This window comes from Crocodylus porosus, unplaced genomic scaffold (genome assembly GCF_001723895.1).
Source record: "Crocodylus porosus isolate Cpor-Errol unplaced genomic scaffold, CroPor_comp1, whole genome shotgun sequence".
NCBI classification, from domain to species: Eukaryota; Metazoa; Chordata; order Crocodylia; family Crocodylidae; genus Crocodylus; species Crocodylus porosus.
In genome coordinates this window covers 62,169,785-62,190,820 of record NW_017728943.1, presented here as the reverse complement: position 1 = coordinate 62,190,820, position 21,036 = coordinate 62,169,785, and the positions used below count along the sequence as shown (strand labels likewise).

General features: G+C 44.6%; 1 protein-coding gene across 1 annotated transcript in view; it reads right to left on the bottom strand.

Moving 5' to 3' along the window:
- Positions 1-21,036, bottom strand: part of VASH2 (vasohibin 2) — a 69,944-nt gene that overhangs the window by 43,391 nt on the left and 5,517 nt on the right. Inside the window, exons 3-4 of the mRNA XM_019549455.1 lie at positions 8,536-8,624; positions 6,289-6,345 (exon numbers count right to left, since the gene is read on the bottom strand). Coding sequence (XP_019405000.1) covers positions 6,289-6,345; positions 8,536-8,624 — 146 coding nt within the window. The remainder of the gene's footprint in view (positions 1-6,288; positions 6,346-8,535; positions 8,625-21,036) is intronic.

Here is a 21,036-nt window from a genome sequence, read left to right as displayed (position 1 = left end):
ACTAAAACTTGCCTGAGGTGTAGGATAAATATAAGCTCATGCTGAGCTCTGTGCTGCTGTGCCAACCTGTTGCTAATACTGAAGCCAGCTCATTTAAAGAAGGTCCAGGTATCTATCTATACAAAGCTGTGACAATGGCATGCACATGCCATAAGTCTACACTGGACTTACTTTTGCAGCAGAGAAATAGCAGCATACAATGCTTGTAAAGTGTGATTCCTGCAGATTCTTGCATTTCTTACTCTACACGCTGACCCACATAGCTGAGCTGTACTACAGAACTGGGCCTGGATGCTTTTGAAACTTTTATTTCTAGTCTAGACAAACCCACAGGGTATCTGGCTGTCTAAGTGAAAGCTGTCAGACAGTGAGTTATCCTTAACAGAGTTTTAAAATATTGCATCATATCAAGCCTGTCTCCCTTAACAGCAAGGGTCACTTATATAGATAATTCATGCTCTCCTTCCTAGGGCTGAGCTACGAATTGTTATTCCCTCGTGAATCAGACTGATACAGATAATAAATCCCTGTCCTGTCTGGCCCTCCCTTCCACAGTGGACAAGACATCTTACACGCTGTTATTCATCTTCAGTATCTCTGTAGTTTCTAACATACCACACTGTGAGTTCAAAGACCTAGGTCCAGTTCCTGACTATGCCACAGTTTATAGTGACAGACAAATCACTCAATCCATTTGTGTCTTGATTTTCCACCAGGAAACCAGAGACCGGACTTCCTTCAACTTTTTGTGTCTTGCATAAACAAAATAAGGCTACAGCAAGACATGTCCCTGCCCAGCCAAATGCACACAGGTACAAATGAATACCTTTCATTGGCTGAGGGAACCTGCCATGGGGCTGATTACCACTGAACAGGCTGTTTTTCAGCTATTGTAAAAAAAAGTAAAGCTTACCACTTACTAAACAACAATTTTTAGGTGGGGGCATGAGGGAGAATTCCCCTCTACTCCCATGTAGCAGTAAAGCAGAGCAAGCCTTTGGAGATCCATGCCTTGCAGGCAGAAGCCCCTGCAGTGGTGGCACCCTGCGCCCCATGCCCAGCTGCAGGGGCAGACACCCAGTATGCCTATCCCCACAGCCCCTAGGGCAGAGGGCACTTACCTGCTCTACTCTGGGCAGGGCTTTTAAACTCCCTGCCAAAGCAGAGAATCGAACAACCTGATTGGCTGCCCCTAGAAACACATGGGACTTCCACAGTATTTCCAGGGCTCTGCTGTCTTGTCCAGTTTCAAGTAAGTTTTGGGGGTGTTTTACTTTTTCCACACCCTCCCTGTCCTCTGTGGTTTCAGGTCATTTCCAGTCAACAGCAGTTTTCCTGGGCTTCAGGGAAATGCTAAATTTTGGACTTTCCCCTAAAATCCCCTGAAGCTCAAATTACGGTGGTTGCTCTCCATTACAGAAAGGTTGGAACAAACTTTGGGTAACCTTCTAGAGCAGAAGTAGGCAACGTTTTTTGGCCAGGGTGCCAAAAAAAACACAATGTCTACCTTGGAAGTTGCCGGAGCACCAACATGCCAGAGTCCGGAGCAGTTGTTTGCAGCCTCCTGGCTGCAGCCAGCCCACAGAGCCGGGTCTGCTTGCAGCAGGACTTGCAGCCTCCCAGCCGCCTGCTGGGAGCAGCCTGGGCCCCCTGGCTGGCAGCAGCTGCTTAGAGCTCAGGCTGGTGGTGGTGTGCTAAGCAAAATGGCCTTGCATGCCAGGGGTTGCTGACCCCTGTTCTAGAGAGACAGACTTGCAAGGCCAGATTGCATGTTTTTCCTCATGCAAATAAGAAAGCACTGAACTTAGGTGTTTGACTATAGTCACACAAATAAAGCAATTAAAACTCAATACCATAAGGAACAGCACTCATTGTTAAGAGTCCAACCCTAACTGATAACATCTGAGGCCATCCTACTTAAACAGTTGTTAAGCATATATATGTATCACAAATTCTTCAGGCCTGTCTCATAAAGTAAGCTCCCTTTGTCCCAGTTTGGAGATAAAGGGCCTTGCCACAATGCAGCTCCTAATGTACTACAGCCATGGTAATTCAAATGGGTCTCTTCACAAAGGGGTCCCAATCTAAGGTTAGGCCTTTACCTCCAACCTAATCCCAATAATTTATAAAACAAACCATGAAAGTTATCAATGCAATTCATCCTACTATGGAGTTTTGAACAAAGAACAAAACCATGATGAAACTCAGCTGTATGTGGGGAATTTGGTTCTAAACTGCAACTTCAGCAGAAATCCTAGAAAAACTTGCAAAATTAGTTTTATCCATGCTCCCGAACAGTCCTGAACACCCCCAGTGAGCTTTTGCAGTTCCTGCTTTGTGATTTCAGTGATCCAAAAAAAAACTTTTCGTTTGAGCCTACAGCCTCAGGAAGTGTCCCTGAAAAGAAGGGAATTTGGCAGGCAGCATTTGCAACAAAATGGAAACCTTCACCTTGGCTAGTAGCCTTTGATTTTTTTTTATTATTATTATTTTCCTTTTTCCAGTGTACTGACCCTGATTTTGCAAAGTGCTGGGCAACCTCTGATATTTTTTTTAAAAAGTCCTCAAGCATGCACTTATTTTATTGAATAAGGATAAACTTGCATACTGCTTACATGGCATGCTGAATGGGAGCCTGTTCCCTGGCTTCAAGTTTCATTAACAGCTGCATAGGGCAGCTGGAAAACACAATGCCAACCAAGTAATTTTTCCTTACAATAAATAACAAAAATTCCAGTCTACAATCATAATTCTTAACACTCATTTGCTAACAATAACAAAGCAATTCCAGAGCAAGCAGTTTCCCGGTGTCAGTCATAATAGTTCTAAAAGCTATTTGCATTGAAAAACCCAGAGCCCCTAGTTGATTTAAATCTATGTAGTTCCACTCATTTCAATTTATGCTATCTGATGATCTGACTCATGCAGTTTCTTGTATCAGAGTGCCTTAGACCAATGTAGAAAGCTGGGTTTTATTCCCAGTTTACAGAAACTCAGGTATAAAGTTGCCATGGTAAATATTTTCAAAGATGGGTGTATGAAGATAAGAACCTAAATCCATATACAGGGCACATCTACATGAGATGCTTTACTGCAGCAGAGCTAATTACTCTGCAGTAAGCATCCGCGTCTACACATGCAGACACTTACTGCACAGTAATTGGTTTATCTCCCAGCCTGAGCTCCACAGTCACAGGGCTTGGGCTGGGAGACCCTATTTCCCAGTGCCAGCCCCACAACCATAGAACTGGAGCTGGGAGATAAGGATCTCCCAGCACTGGCCCCAGACCACAGAACTGGTGTTTGGAGATAAGGATCTCCCAGAGCCAACCCCGCAACTGTGGAGCTGGCACTGAGAGATAAGGATCTCCCAGCCCTCTGCTCCCCCATCGGATGAGCAGGGGGTTTGGAGCTCCCTGCTGCTGGGGCAGGGGGACCTAGTCCCTGCCCTGGCTTCTGTGGCAGAGCCCACCCTGGCAGCAGGCAGCTCCAGGGACAGGGCGAGATCTCCTGCTTCCTGGTGGATGACTGACCAGGAGCAGATTTGCTCCTAGTCGTCGTCTACATGAGCTTTACTGCGCTGTTACCAGTCAAATGTAAATTCACTACTTGCATTGCAGGTAGCAAGTTTACTCACAATTAGCAAGGTTTACTGTGTAGTAAGCATGCTTAGTTTACAGTAAACTACGCTACTGCACAGTTAAGCATCTCGTGTAGATGCGCCCAATGAGATCAAACAAGTCATGATGCTAGCTAGAGGTTTGAACCATTCAACACAGGCCTATTTAGTTCTTTCATCATGCTATAATTATCAAAATTACCCTTTCCTAAATATTCATTTTAGTTGTTTTCTGAGTAACCTGAGGATCAAATGCACCTCACAGGATCCCAAAATACAGCCAAAAATGGGTCAAAACCTTAAGCAATGATTAATGGTGAAGTTCAAACAAAAAAAAAACTTTTATTAATCTGTCAAGAAAGAGATTGACATAAGCAAACACGACTGCATGGGGAGTTCAAATTTTGTTAAAATTATGTAGTTTATATGCAGATCTGTGGCAAACCATTGCTTCTGGCAATTTGTCAACCATGTCATTGGATGTCACGAAGTTCAAGAACATTAGATAAGAAATGTCTGTTCAGGAGACAGACAGACAAAGATCTATCTACATGGGTAATTACATTCTCCTGATCTAAAATTACTCCTGCAATATAAAATGTAATGTTTTATCATTCAGTTTCTGCCCTAAACTCCTGGGTAGTATTGTTGGATCCTACCACATAGCTGCCACACATGATGCAATTCTTGTATAAAACAGGTCCCAATTCTCCTCTCCGTTATGCTTTGTGTAGATGTTTAAACCTCTTCAGATGATTGCTAAGTGTAAAATGCACTCAAAAGCCTGTGCCTGCTGCGTGCATAGAAGTAAGTGATCTGGGAATCAAGGCCACAGCTTGGAAGGGTCTTTTGTTATTCTTCAGGAAGTAAAGCTTGCATTCAAAGAGTTCCTGTTAGTCCTGGAATATTCTGCATACTGCATACCCTCAGCTTTCTGCCACTGGAAGGTAATGCAATAAGCAAGCTGTACGCAAAAAAAGCACATTGGTCTTCTAAGCACAATCCACAACAGACCTGTAATACTTGCCTTTTCAAGTGTAAAAGCAAGTTCAAGGCCTTTACATTTTTTGCTCTCCAATATTAAGAGAGGGATGAGTTGCATGAGGGAGAAGAACAGGGAAGAAGGCAGTCCATGCTCCCAGTGGACTCCCAGATAAAAATCCCTTGCCTAAATCCCTTGCCAAACCCTAGTTTGATCTTCTCAACGTCTGATGCTAGGAGGCCAAAAAAAATAAAAAATGAAAAGATCTTCCACTCCAGTTCTTCCAGTCAGTAAACAAAGGAACCTAGCAGAAAAGCACTAAATGAGGTGGGTCAGTCTGTCTCAAGTGTTTGGCTTTCCAGAGGTTTACTGGCTGTCCGTGCACGTTTCCAGGCACAGTCCCAGTGGGCGGCATCCACCGGCTCCTTGGATGCCTTTGAGGACCAGTGGGTGCGGCCTGGGGGGGCTGTGCTTGGTGTCCCCCTCAGGCACACTTATTTTCATGTTTTGACCCTTTGACCCACACAAATAACTATCCTGTTATTTTCATTAGTTGTCCCATGAATTTAGTTGTTGCATTCATCCATTAGCCCCCACAAAAAGGGGCTACTAGTTAGCCAGGTGGGCCTTGCCCATGGTAATCAGATGGACAAACAGACCAGCAGTAAGCAAAGGCCTTCTTAGTGATGTCAGGGAGAACAGCAGTTCATAGAGTCTGGCCCCAACAACCAGCAGCAGCAGTCACTGCCTTTGCAAGGATGGATGCACAGAGGCATCCTCCAGAACCTACGCAATGGAGCCCTTTGGTGGTGGTGGGAGGGGGCATGCAGCTTCTCTTGTCGAATACAGAAGGGGCTGAGTCCTAACTTCCAGTGTGGCAGGCATGTGCAATCCTCCCAGAAAGGTGAGGTACATATAAGTTAAGGGAGATGGGGGCAAGGTGTGAGAGTCAGACAGCAGGAGAAACTCAGGAGATGCTGAAGGAATCCACATCTGAGACTAGAGGAAAAACCGCCCTGAGCAAAAGCCTGCGACTAGAAGAATGGGGGAGGGAAGAAGGGGGTAGGTGTGGAAAGCGAACACATAAGATATAAAGAAGAGTCACTTTGAGTTGGTACTAAAACTTCTGGAGACTCTTCAGTTTCCTCTGAAAAAGCCACCCTCACCATCACAAACTTCAGTTAGTTCACTACTCTTCTTAACCTCTTACCCCTTTACATAAGCTACTCTGCTTGGAACATGTTAAAGCACCACATTGGGATTTAAGCAACTATCATCCACTTATCCCAGGTGCTCCCATCATACTAGCAAGAACCATTCTGCCCTGAAAAAAATAACCCCAGGGTAAACTGATGCAACACCCACTGACTTCACATTGACTTCAATGGGATTTACACTGGAGTCCTTAACTAGTCAAAGGATTTCATATTCAGCATGCAGATGCTAGTGAATCTCCAATGCAAGCTCAGCTCAGGACAGATACTTGTGACTACATGTACAGTGAAGTGCAGCAAACATAAAAACTATGGACCAGATCTTTGGCTGATGACTTCACTGAAGTATGTGCATTTGTCAGCCAATAAACTAGATGCCAGACATCGTTTGCTTAGATGTCTAGCAAAAGATTTGCAGGCCACCTTGATCATAAGAGAGTTAAACAAACCTGCAGGTAGGAGATGCCACTTACCCACTTAGAGGTCTTGTTTTTCTAATTTCGAAGAACTGAGTTCCTGTGTGATTGTATCTGAATTTTGTTAGTTAAAGTAGAGCTACTTTTTTAAAAAGTTAAATAATGTAACAGTATGCAAAGGTGTGCAAAGCCTCTTTTCATGTCCAGTCATGATTTCCTTTGGAAACATAAAACAGGCACTAAAAAGCCATTAACTCTCATGGCAGAGATGAAATTTCATCCATAAAATATGTAGTTAAGTTTTATTTCCAACTGTCCTTGTATGACAACTATTAACTGGAATTACATGGAGAGATTCAAGCAAATAAGGCTGTTGAACCTGATCCAATTATTACTTGTTTGGTGCCCCACGAACCATTCCCCTCCTCTTCTATCAAAATGTAGGGAAAAATAAAAATCATTCATAGGCACAAGAAATAAAGTTTATAAGTCTACCCTAAACTATCACCTTGTGTTTAAAACAACTTATGCAAAGATCCTTGATGCAAAGAATTGGTCTATTCTCTGTAAGTTCCCCTGTATACATGCTGATATATATATATATTTGGAAACTCTAAATCTTTCTCTGCTATGGAAAGACCCATGACGGAGTAAATAGTGCAAAAATGAGAGCATCTGGTAACAATATGGGGAGGATGTGCCATCAGCTCATTGTACACCTCCTGCTAGAGGCAACAGAAACTAAAACATCAGGATTTTTTGGCTAAACAAACCTCTGACTCACAGCATCAAGAGCCAACATTTTCAGAACAAGTGATATCTACAACATGGACATCAGTTAGTTGAGAGTGCTCAGTGCCTTTGAAAAAGTTAAGTGCTGGAGGCAAAACAGAACCCAAGATCCGGTCTGGTCTCATCTGTGTTTCTTCTGTTTGGAGTATGCTGCGTGAAGTGACAGTGCCATTCCAACCCTCAACAAGAAACCACAACCCTGGATCTCAGCCCTAGCAGATATTAAAGCTTGCTTGGACCTGGATCCAAAATTGACTCTTACACTCATTTCTCCCACCTGTCAGAGCACAGTTAGGAAAAACTGCACCAAGTAGAGTTGTGTGCCCTGTTAAATTAATACTCTCAGATGTGGGTTTCACATTGTGCTCTAGCCTCCTGTTCTGCGTTATGCCATTTCTCTCTTCAACGCACATGCCAATAAGTTGTTCATGGAACCTGGATAGCAACCATGCAGGAAAGAATGAAGAAATGTTGTGTCCGAGACTAGCTGTCTGTGCCACAGACTGGCCCTATCACCTTGTCATGGGTTCAAGTGCTGCTGCAGGATCTGCTGGTGCTTTGATCTCAACTGGTATTGGCCAAACCCTCTGGCTATTTTTGAATGCTTTTCTAGTTGCCATTAATCTCCCTCCCCAGATCCTCCCCAGCAGCTTGCACCCATTGGTTGCAATATTCAGCTTTCTTGGTGTCACAGAAAGATGAGAAACTTAAAAGAGAGAGTTGGACTGGCAAATGGAGAAAGATGAAAGAAGTTAACTCAATATTAAGGCCAGCGATTGCACACTCCATCACTCTGAATGCATGCAGTGAATATATAGTAAGTGCTCCTGGTGGGGAGGGGGGGCAGGGAAAGAGATGCATGGAGAGCTCTGACTGGACTCAGACACTGGGAAATTTAGAAGTGGGACTCCCCTCCCATCCCCTGCTCTTGCACTCTATGTGTACAATTTCAGCCTAACTGCAAACTGGTTTGGAGAAGGTCAGGGCATTGCCCTTGTGCTAGGGCAGGAAAATCTTTCCTGTAGTGAGAAGTGGCAGCTATCCAACTGAAGAAAGCATCACATTCAGTGTGGAAGAAAATGTTTTAGTCATAGGTAGAAGGAGAAAAGTTTGCAATGGGTACGTGAACTGAAAGTACTCTACTGTCCTGCTGTCAAGATATGATGCAGTGCACAAATCCAAGCTCCATAAACTCTAACCATAACCACTGCACATACCAATCTTAAAATAAACAGGTCTATTAACGTATCACTTCAAGTAAACTCTTTTCAGTGTCAGCTAAAGCTAATTACACAGCCTAGACTATCAGCAATGTGGTGCTCAACATGAAGGTGGTCTCATATATCTTCATGAGCACTGGAAAACTGGAGAGTGAATAATTCCCTCCCAAATTATCTTCTACCCTTGGGCAAAGCCCATGTTTCAACAAGTTACCCCATCAATTCACTAAGCACATGATACAGAACATGATGACTCAGCCTTCTATCTTAAGGCCCATTTCAAGAAGGATACTGCAGCATCTTCATATAGTTCTGTATTGCCTGCAGCCATTCCGGGATAGACATGGAGAGCTTGTAGTTTGGCACTGGTGGCACTGAGGGCTGAACACAAAGAAAGATAAATAGATGTTGTAAGTTATTTCTTCCAGGAAAGCAGCTAGAACAACTTGCAGTTAATGTGATACAATACAGAAATTAGACACCCCACCCCCCCAAGAGTCTCCACCCCATGTAAATGCAAGCAATTCCATAAAAGTTGATTCGAATTCTACTTCTACAACGTGGACAGTACCTTCCTTCAGGGCAACTGCCAGACTTTACATTGGAACAACAGGTCAATATGAGTCCCAGTGGGATAACAAACACAAGGAAGTTTCAGGTCCTTGAACATCATCCCAGCCAGAGAAAGATTCTGGCACGTATACCCAAAGCTTTCCATTTTTATACTAGAAAAGCCAACTGAGCTCAGATAAACAGAATCTCACTGCTGGCTTTGCTCCAGACTTCAGAGCATTAATTTCAGTTCTAATCTTTGCTTTTATCTATATTGAGAAAGGCATAAACGGAGACAAAAATTCAGAAAGAGATAAATGGAGCCTTTTATTATGACTATATACATTTTCTGCCTGCTGAGGTTTACTCATGCAGGGGTCAGCAGTCTGCCCCACTGGATACTAAGTCCACTGTTAAGTGTAATGCTCAAGTATTTTCAGCTTTTTCCACACTGCTCTGCTGCGTTAGCACTGTCACTATGCTCCCATCTCCGCCACTTGTGAAGGACAAGCCCCAAGAGACTCCATTGTGGAGGAGGGCAAATGATAACCTGAAGATCACATAGAGCCAGATTTCTAGAGGTATTAAAGATAGAGATAATTGTGTAAGTGCAGAATGAGACAGCAGAATAGAAGCCTAGGAAAGTTGTGGACTCTCCATCATTGGAGTTATTCAAGAGGTTGGACAGGCACTGGTCAAGGATGATCCAGGCATAGCCATGCCTATGTTCAGTTATGAGCATAGCCCATGCTTCTGGGCTTTTTTGGTTGCCACATGGGGTAGGGAGGGAATTTTTCACCTCCTATTGTTATGTCAGGGTTGGTTTGGGTTTTTTTAAGCTTTCCTCAGAAGCACTGGGTGCTGGCTGCAGCCAAGGCTGGGGATTTTGACTGGGGTGTGCCCATACTCCTGCTGGGTCTTACACCCAAAAGTTCTTGGCTAGAGGGTCTTGCCCCTCCGCTCAGAGTCAGATCGGGGTCAGGAAGGGATTTTTGCTCATAGTCAAACTGGTAGAGACTGTGAGGGTTTTGCCTTCCTCTGTAGAGGGGGAAGGTGGGGAGGAGTTAACCCTCTTCCTTGGATCTCTTGAGAGTTTTTAACAACCTTTTGCAGCAGCTGGACATTGGCCATCACTGTCCCCTTGCTTTACGTGTGGCAGATTAGCATGTTATGTCTTGTGTGTCAGGGTTGACTGTAGTTTTGCTAAGAGGTTAGACAATGGATTTGTATAGGATGGTTTGGATAGGGTTGATCCTGCCTCAGGCATGGGGATTGGACTAAGATGGCTCTTCCAGCCCTACTTCTCTATGATTATTGTCAGCCTAAAACTCCCACAGGACATTACTGCCACTGTTTCTATGCCAGCATTTGAGAGTTTGTTTTTTCACCCATCACTGTTCATTCTTTGATGCTGGTGGCTAATGAAATAACATGATACAAAAAATGTAAACAACAAAACAGCTGTTACTACTTCCCTAACCATTACAAAAGCCAGACACCAATAGTCCCTGAATTATAGACACAAAAGCCTGCTGAAGAGAAAGCACTTAAATTAAGGCAACAGCATGAGTAAGAGTAGAACAGTTTAAATAAACTATTAGGCCAACATTTTTTAATACAGTTATTGTTTTTGAGCATCTCCATTCCTAAGTGCCCATGTTGAGACATTTTTAAAAGGCTTAGCTTTCAGCTGGTGGATAACTAGCACTTTAAGATGTCTCAGCTTGGAAAAAAATAGATTTTAGATTTTTTTTTTAATACGTCTGACTTGACTTAATTCTGCCTTTCTGTGGAATTCCATGGAAAGCACTACAGTGATGAGAGTATTAGAGTATTTTGGGAACTTCAGTAATGTGTCTGAAGGAAGAATTAGACTTTATGAGTTACCTTTTCAGACCCCGTGATGATGAAATAGTTTTACATCACTTCCCAAAATCCTGAGTAGTTTTTGAACACATTCCCATAAAATATGGCTGGATGTACTCTACTGCAACTCTATCTAATTCTGATAGTTCAATAAGTTCAAACTCCATTTCTTAACTTTAGGTACATTTGAATGTAGTACCAAGCCGATAACAAACCTGCCCTACAAGAAGACACTGCTTGTTTTTAACAATTGAATCAACACAGACAAGCCAATTCACACATCCGCATTTGAGGTATTAATAAGTACAATATTCCAGAAAAAATGGGTGAAACCCACTGCAATGTCAACTTTTTCAGTGAGTTCAATAAAGCGAAAGATTCAGCCCCAGGTCTCTTCAGACAAGCTAACCCCCACACTCTCAGTTTAGACAATTACAGTAGATAGCCAGATGTACAACAGCTCTTCTTTGGAAAAGGAAAGTTATCCCAGCATTAATGGCATAAAATAAAAAATAAATAAAAAATAAATGAGATCATTTCAAAGGGAAAAAAAACAACAAAATAGTTCTGCATCAGAATTAAGATGTTATGACACATGGTTGCCGTGTGGGAATTTGAACAGGACTAAGTACATAGTTAAGAAGAGGCTGACCAACTGCATGCTGGTCATTAACAGTAACAAATGAAGGTTATGAAAATGATTTAATACATATAAGAAAACTTCATATATTTTAATACCAAATAGTTTTTAGGAAAGAAAATTGTTTTTCAGAGCCTTAATATGGCAACAGAAATATTGCTCTGAATTACTTTCAAAGTCCTGTTATAAGGTTTACATTTGGATGCAAATATTCTCTTGTTGTTCTAGAGTGTGATGCTACCATATATAGACCAGGAAGTATCAAGGCTGCAAAAGGCAAGTAGAGGATGACGGGTGGCTAGGAAGATGGATTTGTCACATCCTTTTGCGTTTAATCTTTTATGCTGCCATTAGTACAGGAGTAAGGCTATTCCTTCAAACAGCTCTCTCTGTTGGGTAAAACAGTCACTTAAGCCTAACTGCTCCCAAGGGTAAAACTCCCTTTGCCTCTCATGAAGCAGAATTAGACTAGTGCTGAGCACCTTCAAGAATCCCGCTCTGTGTTTGGACAGCATCTAATACAGGAGTGGGCAAAATGCGGCCCATGGGGCAGGTGCAGGCCACCAGGCCATTCTATCTAGCCCACGGGGCCCCTAAAAAATTTAGAAAATTAATATTTATCTGCCCCTGGCTGCCTGTCATGCAGTCCGTGATGGCTTGCCAAAACTCAGTAAGTCTCTGCCTGAAATAATTGCCCACCCCGATCTAATACAACAGGGCCACCAATTCCAACTGGGCTGCAGGATACAACAGGATGTAGCATGACTTAAAAAATGATGTAGCCAACTTGTACTCCTATTTCTCTTTGTTTGTATGCATCCAAAGTACAAGTATAACATGCACCTTTATAGCTGGATAGATAGATAGATATCTATATCGATAGATAGATATAGATATGGCAAATGGAGATAGATCTATCTATCTATATCTATATGTAAAAGGGTGCCTAAACTCAGGCTCAGAAAAGCTCAGATTTTTAAGATAGCGTAATGTTTTCAGGCATAACTAAACAATCAACTGTGCTGAAATATTATGGGTGGTTCTCCTTTTAATGCACAAATGCCAGAGGACCCAGAGCAGAGCCTGTTCTGTCCCTGATCCACGTCAAGTGGCTGTTGGTCCTGTTTTATACTGGGCCGGCCTGTTTTTAAACTCTTTGTCCTCTGTCCTTTCTAAATGAGGAACGAACAGCAAAAAGTCCTGTTTTTCAATTCATTGGTGGAAATGCATGTCAGTCATTCGTCCTCATGATTCTATTGGCTGTGCGAGAGGTAGGGTGGTGTACAGCCAGAAGGAGCAGGGTTCGGAGCCAGCCAGCGAAGAAGGGAGGAGGGGGTTGGCTTCTTTGTGGTGCCCCCACCCTTTTCTGCTGATTGGCCAAGTGGCCTTGTGGCCCCACCCCTCACTGCTGATTGGCCAAAGAGGCAGCAGCCCTGCACCTCACTGCTAATTGGCTGAGAGGGGCAGTGGTTCCTCCCCACCACCACCAAAAAGGGGTGTCCTGTATTTTGGGGGTGCCCTACTGGCCACCCTACTCACAAGGCTTACAAGTCCTTCCACACCTCAGCACAACAAATAAAGGCTCAATCTTGCAGAGCACTGAGCATCTTCATTCTCACTGATTTCACCAAGAGCACAGGGAGTTGGGAACTTCATAAAGGATATTACCCAGTCCTGCAGGGCACCAAGAAAGGGGACAAATAAGCAGAAAGTTCTGGGGATGGTTTTGGTATACGGGGCTTTCCACGCTCCAAGCCTCCAAATGCTGAGAGTTTAAGCCATGTGACACTACTTTAAAACCAATTGCCCTGTGTGCTTCCATAGGTGGGGATCTACTCAATTCATGATTTTGTGGAAATCATGAAATCCCAGATTGTCCATGAAATCTTAAAAAAAAAAAAAAATGCTGGTTCCCCAGTGGGAGCCAGTGGTCCTTCGCTGTCGCAGCCCAGCCTCACAGCTTGCCAGGGTGGGGAGGGAAGGTGCCAGCTGGAAGAGAGGTACAGAGGGCAGCAGACAAGATGGTGGCCACCCCCCATCCCTTCTCATCTGCTAGGGCCTCCCTGCTAATCAGTGCCGAGGGGCAGGGCTGATGGAGCACATCCAGGAAACATCCACGAAATTTGCTCTGTATGCTGTGACCAACCCACAAAAATTTAGTCTCACCATGTTTCAAAGAGGTCCCTATCCATAGGCAAAGACTTTCCAAGGATGCCACAACAGGAGAGGAAGGTGCCGGTGTCATGGCCTTAAGAATTGCTATGCCAGTGGAAGCCAGATTCTCGTATAAGGGCTCCAGCGCTCTGGTGATAGCATGCTTTCCGTCTCATGCAATATTTCTCCACACGTAACTTCATAGCCATGATCAGGTGAGACCCTAACCTCACCAAGACTCATCTTTATAGGCTACAAGTGCTAGTCTAAAGTCAAGCAGAAGGCAGGGTAAATTTGCACCTTATTGTCTAACCAAAGTAGATACAGGCAGACAGACAGGCCACCCTTGGACTTTCTTCTCAGTCAACAAAACTGCCAAGGAAGAACAACTGGCCAGAGCAAATGGGAGAAATAAGGATGCTCAAAGAAGGGAACACTGAGATAAGTATTTCCCAGAGGATCTGAAAACTAATGTAATCCCAAGAAAACTCAGTGAATAGGGCACAACTTGCAAGAAGTGTTTATTCCTCCAGAGATTTCCCTGGCAGAATTCCCCACCAACAGGGCAGATTTTCCACTAAGGGAAGATTGAAAGAGGCAGCTCCACACCCTCCTGTGCCAACCCACATCTGCCTCCTTCTCCATTAAGAAAAGGATGGAATAGGTTGCGGGCAGAGGGGCTCTAGTAAAGGAAAAATATATCTATGGGAATTTTGCTTACTGGCTTCCAAAATCAGAAGGCAGACTGGCGCTATGTATAGGGCAGTAACATATAGCACTTCTGGGACCCAGTTTCAAGCATCTGCTCCATCACGGAGTTCCTGTATGACACTGGACCAGCCACCAGATCCTCAGAGGTGTTTAGAAACCCTGGGTGTTTATGGACATGCTCAGAGAGGTAGGGGTGCTTGAATTAGTGAGCAACGCTAAATAGAAGCACCCGAGCGTCACATGTATCAGTGTCTCCCTGCACTGAAAAATAGGCAGCAGGGCGCTTTGAACTAGAGCTCATTTGCTAGATTTACAGCCCCTCAGAGCAGCCTCGCTGTATGTGCGTAAGTGCCCCTAGTTTCTATTTAAAGGTAATGTCTGCCCACATCCTAAAGCATTTCAAATGCCTTTAAAGTGCTTCAAATGGCAAGCCGTACAAAACCACGCCTTTTGAAGCGCTCCAAAAGCAGCTGAAGTGTTTCAAAACTGGAGTACCTGTTTACGAGAGGTACTATTTTGACATGCTCTGTACAGAGCATGACCGGGGACCCCTAGGTCCTCCAGCATCCCAGTGCTCCATTGTCCACTATGCACATGGAAAGAGGGAGGGATACCAGACCAGTCAGTGGGCACTATCCCACCACTCTGCCTTTGCTCTACTTCTGCCATCACTGCCAGAGCCAGGTAAACCCCTGTATGTCCCCCATCTCCTCTGCAAGCCACTGCAGTGCCCCCCCTCCCTCCTCTTCCCCCCAGTGCCAGGAGCAGAATAAAGGCAAGCAGAGCCAGTGCTAGGAGCAGCAATGACAGTCTGCTTCAGTCCCTGTTCCCTGTGAGGGGAGAGGGCAGAGGGGAAGGGGAAATGGAGTCAAGCCCCCTGTAGCTCCCTCCCTGGCTGGAGAGCACACCACTACAGGCATCTGGAGCAACTGTGAAACACTCTGGTTGGAGGGCGCAGCATGTCTGGTGGCTCACAACCGTACTTTTGTTAACGTTTCCAAGCCTGTTGCACTTGCAAACATTTCAGATGTCACATCTGTCTCTACTGAATTCAATGAGAATTAGGCACCTAACGCTCTTGTGGATCCAGTCATTAGCCACTCTGCATCTCACTTCCCTGTCGGTAAAATGGGGGCAACAGCCTTTCTCTGTCCTGCAAGGATGCTGCAAGAATTAATACATGAAAGACTGTCAAGTGTTTGAATAGACAGAGCCAAGGTGCAACCCCCCAGGGCTAGCCCTGCCTTATCTACTGACCGTGCATATTGACAGAGGTGTCAAACCCCTAATGCAGGGATCAGTATCCCCCAACATATGTGCCAGAGCATGGCACACAAAGGCATTTTACTTGGCACATGCACTTTGGAGCAGATGGTGGGGAAGGGGCCAGGGCTGTGCTGCCACAACAAGGATCAGGCCCCTTGCAGCTTCCCCGCCGTCCACCTGGAAGCATGCGTACACCTGCCATTGGTAAGGAGCTGGGCTGGAGCTCTACAGACCTCCATGCAGCTGCTGCAACTTCTCCAACGTCTGCTGCGAGCAGCCTGGGCTCCATGGCAGGCAGTACAGGTCCGCAGCATGGGCTGGCTGTGGCAGGCGGCTACAAGCTGCTGCACCAAGGTCTGCCCTGCCCCGGCCCAGCTTGTTGCTAGCAGCAGGTGCACGTATGCCTCTGGGGGGACAGCAGGGTATGGGCTGGGGCTGCATTTCCACAATAAGGATCAGGCCCCTTGCAGCTCCCCCACTGTCCACCCCTCATCCTTTAACACAAGTTATTTCCTTCAGCAAGCCTTCAGGTTTTATCTCCACATCAGCTCTCTGGAAGGCAGAAAATGTAGGTAGTGTGGTGGGAACCTGCAGCAACACAACCTAAAGGACCCACAGAGTTGGCACTTGCCTTCACTTGGAGTTTTCAGACTCTCTGGAGTAGGGAAGCTACAGAGCCTGCCCCCTTTGAGCCTGGAACCTCCAACGTCTTACAAGTCGAGGTTGGGCGGTTTTTGGCATTCTGCCCAAAAACACTGCTGACCCTTGGTCTAATATCTCCTCGGGATAGTGCAGGCTTCTCCTTTCCCCCAACACTCTCACAATAGGAAGTGAAGCAACAGGATTCCTAGTTTCTGACTCATCACTGGCTCTGCGTATTTGAATGACACATGGGAAACATATGGCTACCTGGTGCCATTTGCAAATCCTCTTCCTCAGGGAATCATATCCTGAGTGGAAGTGGTCTATAGAAACCTTTCTTCTAACAATAATGATGCAGTACTCTTGTAGGCCAGCCCATTTTATGTGTGCTTTCTGGGAGACATCATAATTGAGAAGACACACAGACAAACCTTTTTTTAGGGAGTAACTCCACTGTAGTCACTGGAGCTGTCCTAGGGATGAATTGGGGCCTTGGAATCCAAGTGGACTTCTGATATTTATATTTAAGTACTGTCTGACTTAAAAAAAAAAACAAAACCCTCCAGAAATTAAATCACAGTTCTCTTTTTTCAACACTTTAAGTACTGCTAGCTGGGTAACAATACTATAAATTAGCCCATTTAGCACATTTACAACTCGAAAAGGATTTAGCTTCTGGATGTTCTGTTCCTTTAATTTTCCCATTTGGTTTATATATAAAAGCTAACAACCACTCCAGACAAAGGTGCTAAAATCAGTGTTCCCATAATTGCAGATACTCAATCAGTGCAAGCAATTAATGGAGCAGTAATGCAGCAAAGTTTCAACCTGTCAGCTAAAAAAGAAGCATGGGTTTGTGTAAATCACTGTCCTGTCAGAACAGAGCCCTCCAGTCACAATACGTGTCCCAGTCAGCCTTCATTAAGAAATCTGCAAGAGTCTGCAAACAAAACTCTTCAAGGTCCAGAGGATGGAAGGAAATGCAAACCTTGCAGCTCATGAATTATAAAGTGATATTCACAGAGATTTAAAACGAGGGACAGATTTTGATCTCACACCAGTGTTACTTAAGAACAACTCTGATGAAGAAAACAGATGAAATTCAGCACAGAATCAGATCCAAAATTTGCATCAGAGACCATGTAAAACAGGAGGATTCTCTTGGGGCTAAATCTTAGGACTGAGTTTCAGGTCATTCAGATTTGGTTCCCAGCTCTGATACAGACCTGCTCCTCACCTCAGACCCCACAGCGCAATATTTCTGAATCTCAAGGCATGACTTTGCTCCTTTCTCTAAGGATTGCTATTACTCATCACAAGCAAGGCTGGCAGACAGGCTCACTGAGTTGTTGGCAGGCTTTATTTATTAATGCCTGCAATACACATGTAGGTCTTAGGTTAGCCAGAACCATAGAAATTCTGTCCTGGTATAAAGGAACCAGCGTTGTTTACTAAGCACTAATAATAAACTGAAGATGAGAATAAGAACTAGAATTCCCAGGCTGGCAACCTAATAAGGGAGTAAGGGCACCATGGCTTTATTTTCAGGATCTGAACCACCAAGGCAGACTTGAGAAAAGCAGCCTCATAATTTACATTTGCTCCTTTACTGGTAACCAAACAGATACACTAAGAAGCTACTTACTGTCCTACATAAAGGAGTGCAGGGACTAATGCTAAGATGATGCAATCAAATGCAGATTCCTGAAAAAGGTTGAAAACTCACCGCCCATCACTGGGAATTAAACATCAAGACAGAATATAACGAATAGATGAAAAACAAGCATTGCACAGCTTCATTTCAATTCAAGCATAAGAAAAGAAGTAGAGTGCAGGGAGCCAGTCTGACGAGGCCAGGAAGGGCCAGTGCCAAACTAAGTCTGCTTCATGCCATTGCTTCATAGCACAACTTGAAGAGGAACCAAAACTTACAAAAACCAACAAAACAAACATGTGCCTCTGCCTCTCCTCTGGGCTAGGAACAAGTTATACACAAATTGGTATAAGTGATCAGAAACTGGTTCAAATGTGTCACACAACAGAAGTTCAGTGCACATAAACCACTTTCAATAAGGCTGAAACTGGTTTAAGACACACCTGGATGGACATGGTATCAGACTTAACCAGTTTAGGTTAAATCAGTTTACTGATCTTCTGTCCCAGATCCCCTCCAGATTCAAGTTAATGCATAGTCCCCCAGCATCCTAGAATGCTTTGCACCTCCCCCATAATGCCCCCTCCCCTCCTTGCAGGGTGGACAGTCTACCCATGGCCCATGCTGCCTGCTCTAGCCAAGCACGGAGGCATGCTGTACTGCCCCCCACCCTTCTAGTCTGGGCCACTGCAGCCATGTAGCTGCATTTCCAGAATCAAAAGTAAATGTCTGTTCACTTGCTTATCAGTTAAATTTAGGCTCAGGGTTTTTCCTGAGGCCCCAAGACACCAAGGACTCTCTAACCCATATGCCTAGAAGCCACCTAAATGCTAGATCAAGGTTGTCCAATTTCTAAGAACCACACACTCCAAGTGCCACATGCAGCACAGGCCATATCGAGTGAGCTACGGGCTCCTGGGCAATGCAAACATCCCCCTAGCTGCTTCATGCACCCACACAAACTTCCCCCTCCACCACCACTGCACTGGGGGACCCCTGGTGCTGTGGGACTGCGGGACTGCACAGGCATGACTCCTGCCTCCCCTGCCCCTCTCCCCCCACCCCAGTGTGGCCCCATGTGGACACAATCCCCCTCCTCCTATGCACAGCCTGGACTCACCCTCAGCTCCCTGCACTGTGTTGTTCCCTGCCCCCAAGGGCAAAGGCAAGAAGTGGCAGCCAGAGGAGGAAGGGGAACTTTTAGGATGATTTAAGATGCTTTTGCAGCCAGAGTGGTAGGAGCAGTGACAGCCTTGTGGGCTGCATGCAGCTGGCAGACTGCCACTTGGACAGCCCTGTGCTAGATTATAATTATTCCTGCAGTAACCAGCCCAAAAGAGCCTTGTAAGGGACCAGGTGCTCCTCAGGCTGTCAGCAACCTGCTATTCTAACAGCTTTTGCTAAGAAGCCATTAGTTAGTAACAGGTGAGGCTGGCCCTATCTTTTCTGAGAGGGGCTGGTCAGCTTGGCACATATGACATCTCTTTGTATGGGGGAGAGTGAGAATTCAAGAATTTGGGGGGAAAGAAAGGGCTAATTCTTTGCCTACTGATCGGGAATTAGCAGACTGGGTTTTCAGGGAAAGAACAGGTGAAACCTAACTGTCTAGCCACATTATTCCTGCATTATCACAAGGCTCTGGCGTATACAGCATGATAACACAGATCAGATTCAGCTTTGAAGGCACTGGAATACAGTGGCATGCAGGAAAACACCATCACTGCTCCTCAACCTTTCTGTGTGCAGAGGTATCTGGTGGCCTTTAGTGTGGTGGTGACTGATTTGCGGGGTGTCTGCTATGAGTTCACCTCTCACCAGTTGTTTCATCAGTCATCACAGACATTCCAGGCATATGTCATTTGGTGTGTGGAACAAATGTTTCTGCCCTGCAGGTTTCTTTTGGGGGGCAAGTGCAATAATCAAATCTAGTTTGTGCTTTGCTTTCTTCTAATTGATCATGATTATCAATGAAGTTACCATTGGAACTCAAAACTTTTTAAACCAAGAAGAAATGGGCTGGAATAAAAAAGCCTACTCATCTAATCTAGGCCACTAAACCCAGAAAAGAAAAAAATGTAACTGGGCTGGTCTTACATTTTACTTACAGGGATTCAGTTCTTATCAACAGGAACAGACACTTTAGAAATACAGTAGATAAGGCTGGTGGGAGAATGGGAACTTTATTACTATCACCCACACATAGGAGGTCAAAACTAAAGTGTTTGAACTATTAAAGGGAGCACAGCAGAGTCAAAACCCAAAAAGATATGAACTGTCATAAACAGAAAAGACAGGGTTACCAGGATGAGGGCTGCTAGATAATAGCCTGCCACGCACTGCACAATATTCCTGCTCCAGCTCAAGCACAGTTGAGCAAGAAGCAGTTGAGAAACATGATGCAAAAAACTCCATGAACCAGAGAGTAATGAAATAAAGTGGTAGAAATTGCTATGCTGTGATTAGGCTGAAGTAGCATAGGCTGCTACAGCATAGCCTTCATTAGGAGTAAAATGTATTCCAGGACAAGAACTGATCTATGTTATGGAAAGAGGAAGATTAAAGCAATGTGCAAAAACCATGCTAAAAAACTGTCCTGTTCAATGATCATCAATATGTCCCAACTCCCTCCCAGCTAGTTTGAAATGCCTTGGCTTCTGATTTAGACAAAGCTTAAACAGTTTCAACAGGGCTCATGAAACCAGGACAAGGGCCTTATCCCTCAGGATGCAAATAGACACCTGTCTGTCAGCATCTTCTCCTAGCTATTTACATTAGGTCACAGAAACCATCATACCAGTCTAGAATAATGGCCAACATGTGATAACACGTTTCAGAGAGAGGTCTATGCCCAACACTTTAGAGACAGGATAGTACCCATAAGTCTAAACAGACTTCCTAAGACCTTACATTAGTAGAGCTCATTGTTAGCTGAACAGTACTAACCCTTAGCAAAGCTTTTGTTGGGATACACTATAAGTGTCATTTACTTTTCCAGTTTCTGGATTGATTAAATAGTAGGGCTGTGCAGAGCTTCAGTCCCTGATTCGATTCGGCAGAGATTCGGCCCGATTCAGTGGCCAAATCTCCTAATTCGAATCAAATCAGAGGACCCTTTACTCTCTCTGAATTGACTGCATGGCCTAATGGATAAGGTGTCTGACTTTGGATCAGAAAACTGAGGGTTTGAGTCCCTTTGTGGTTGGTGGCTCTTTTCAGCCTCCACAAGAGAAGGCTGAGGGGGGATCTAGTGGCCTGTTACAAACTAGTCAGGGGGGATCAGCAGGCACTGGGGGAGTCCCTGTTCCCCC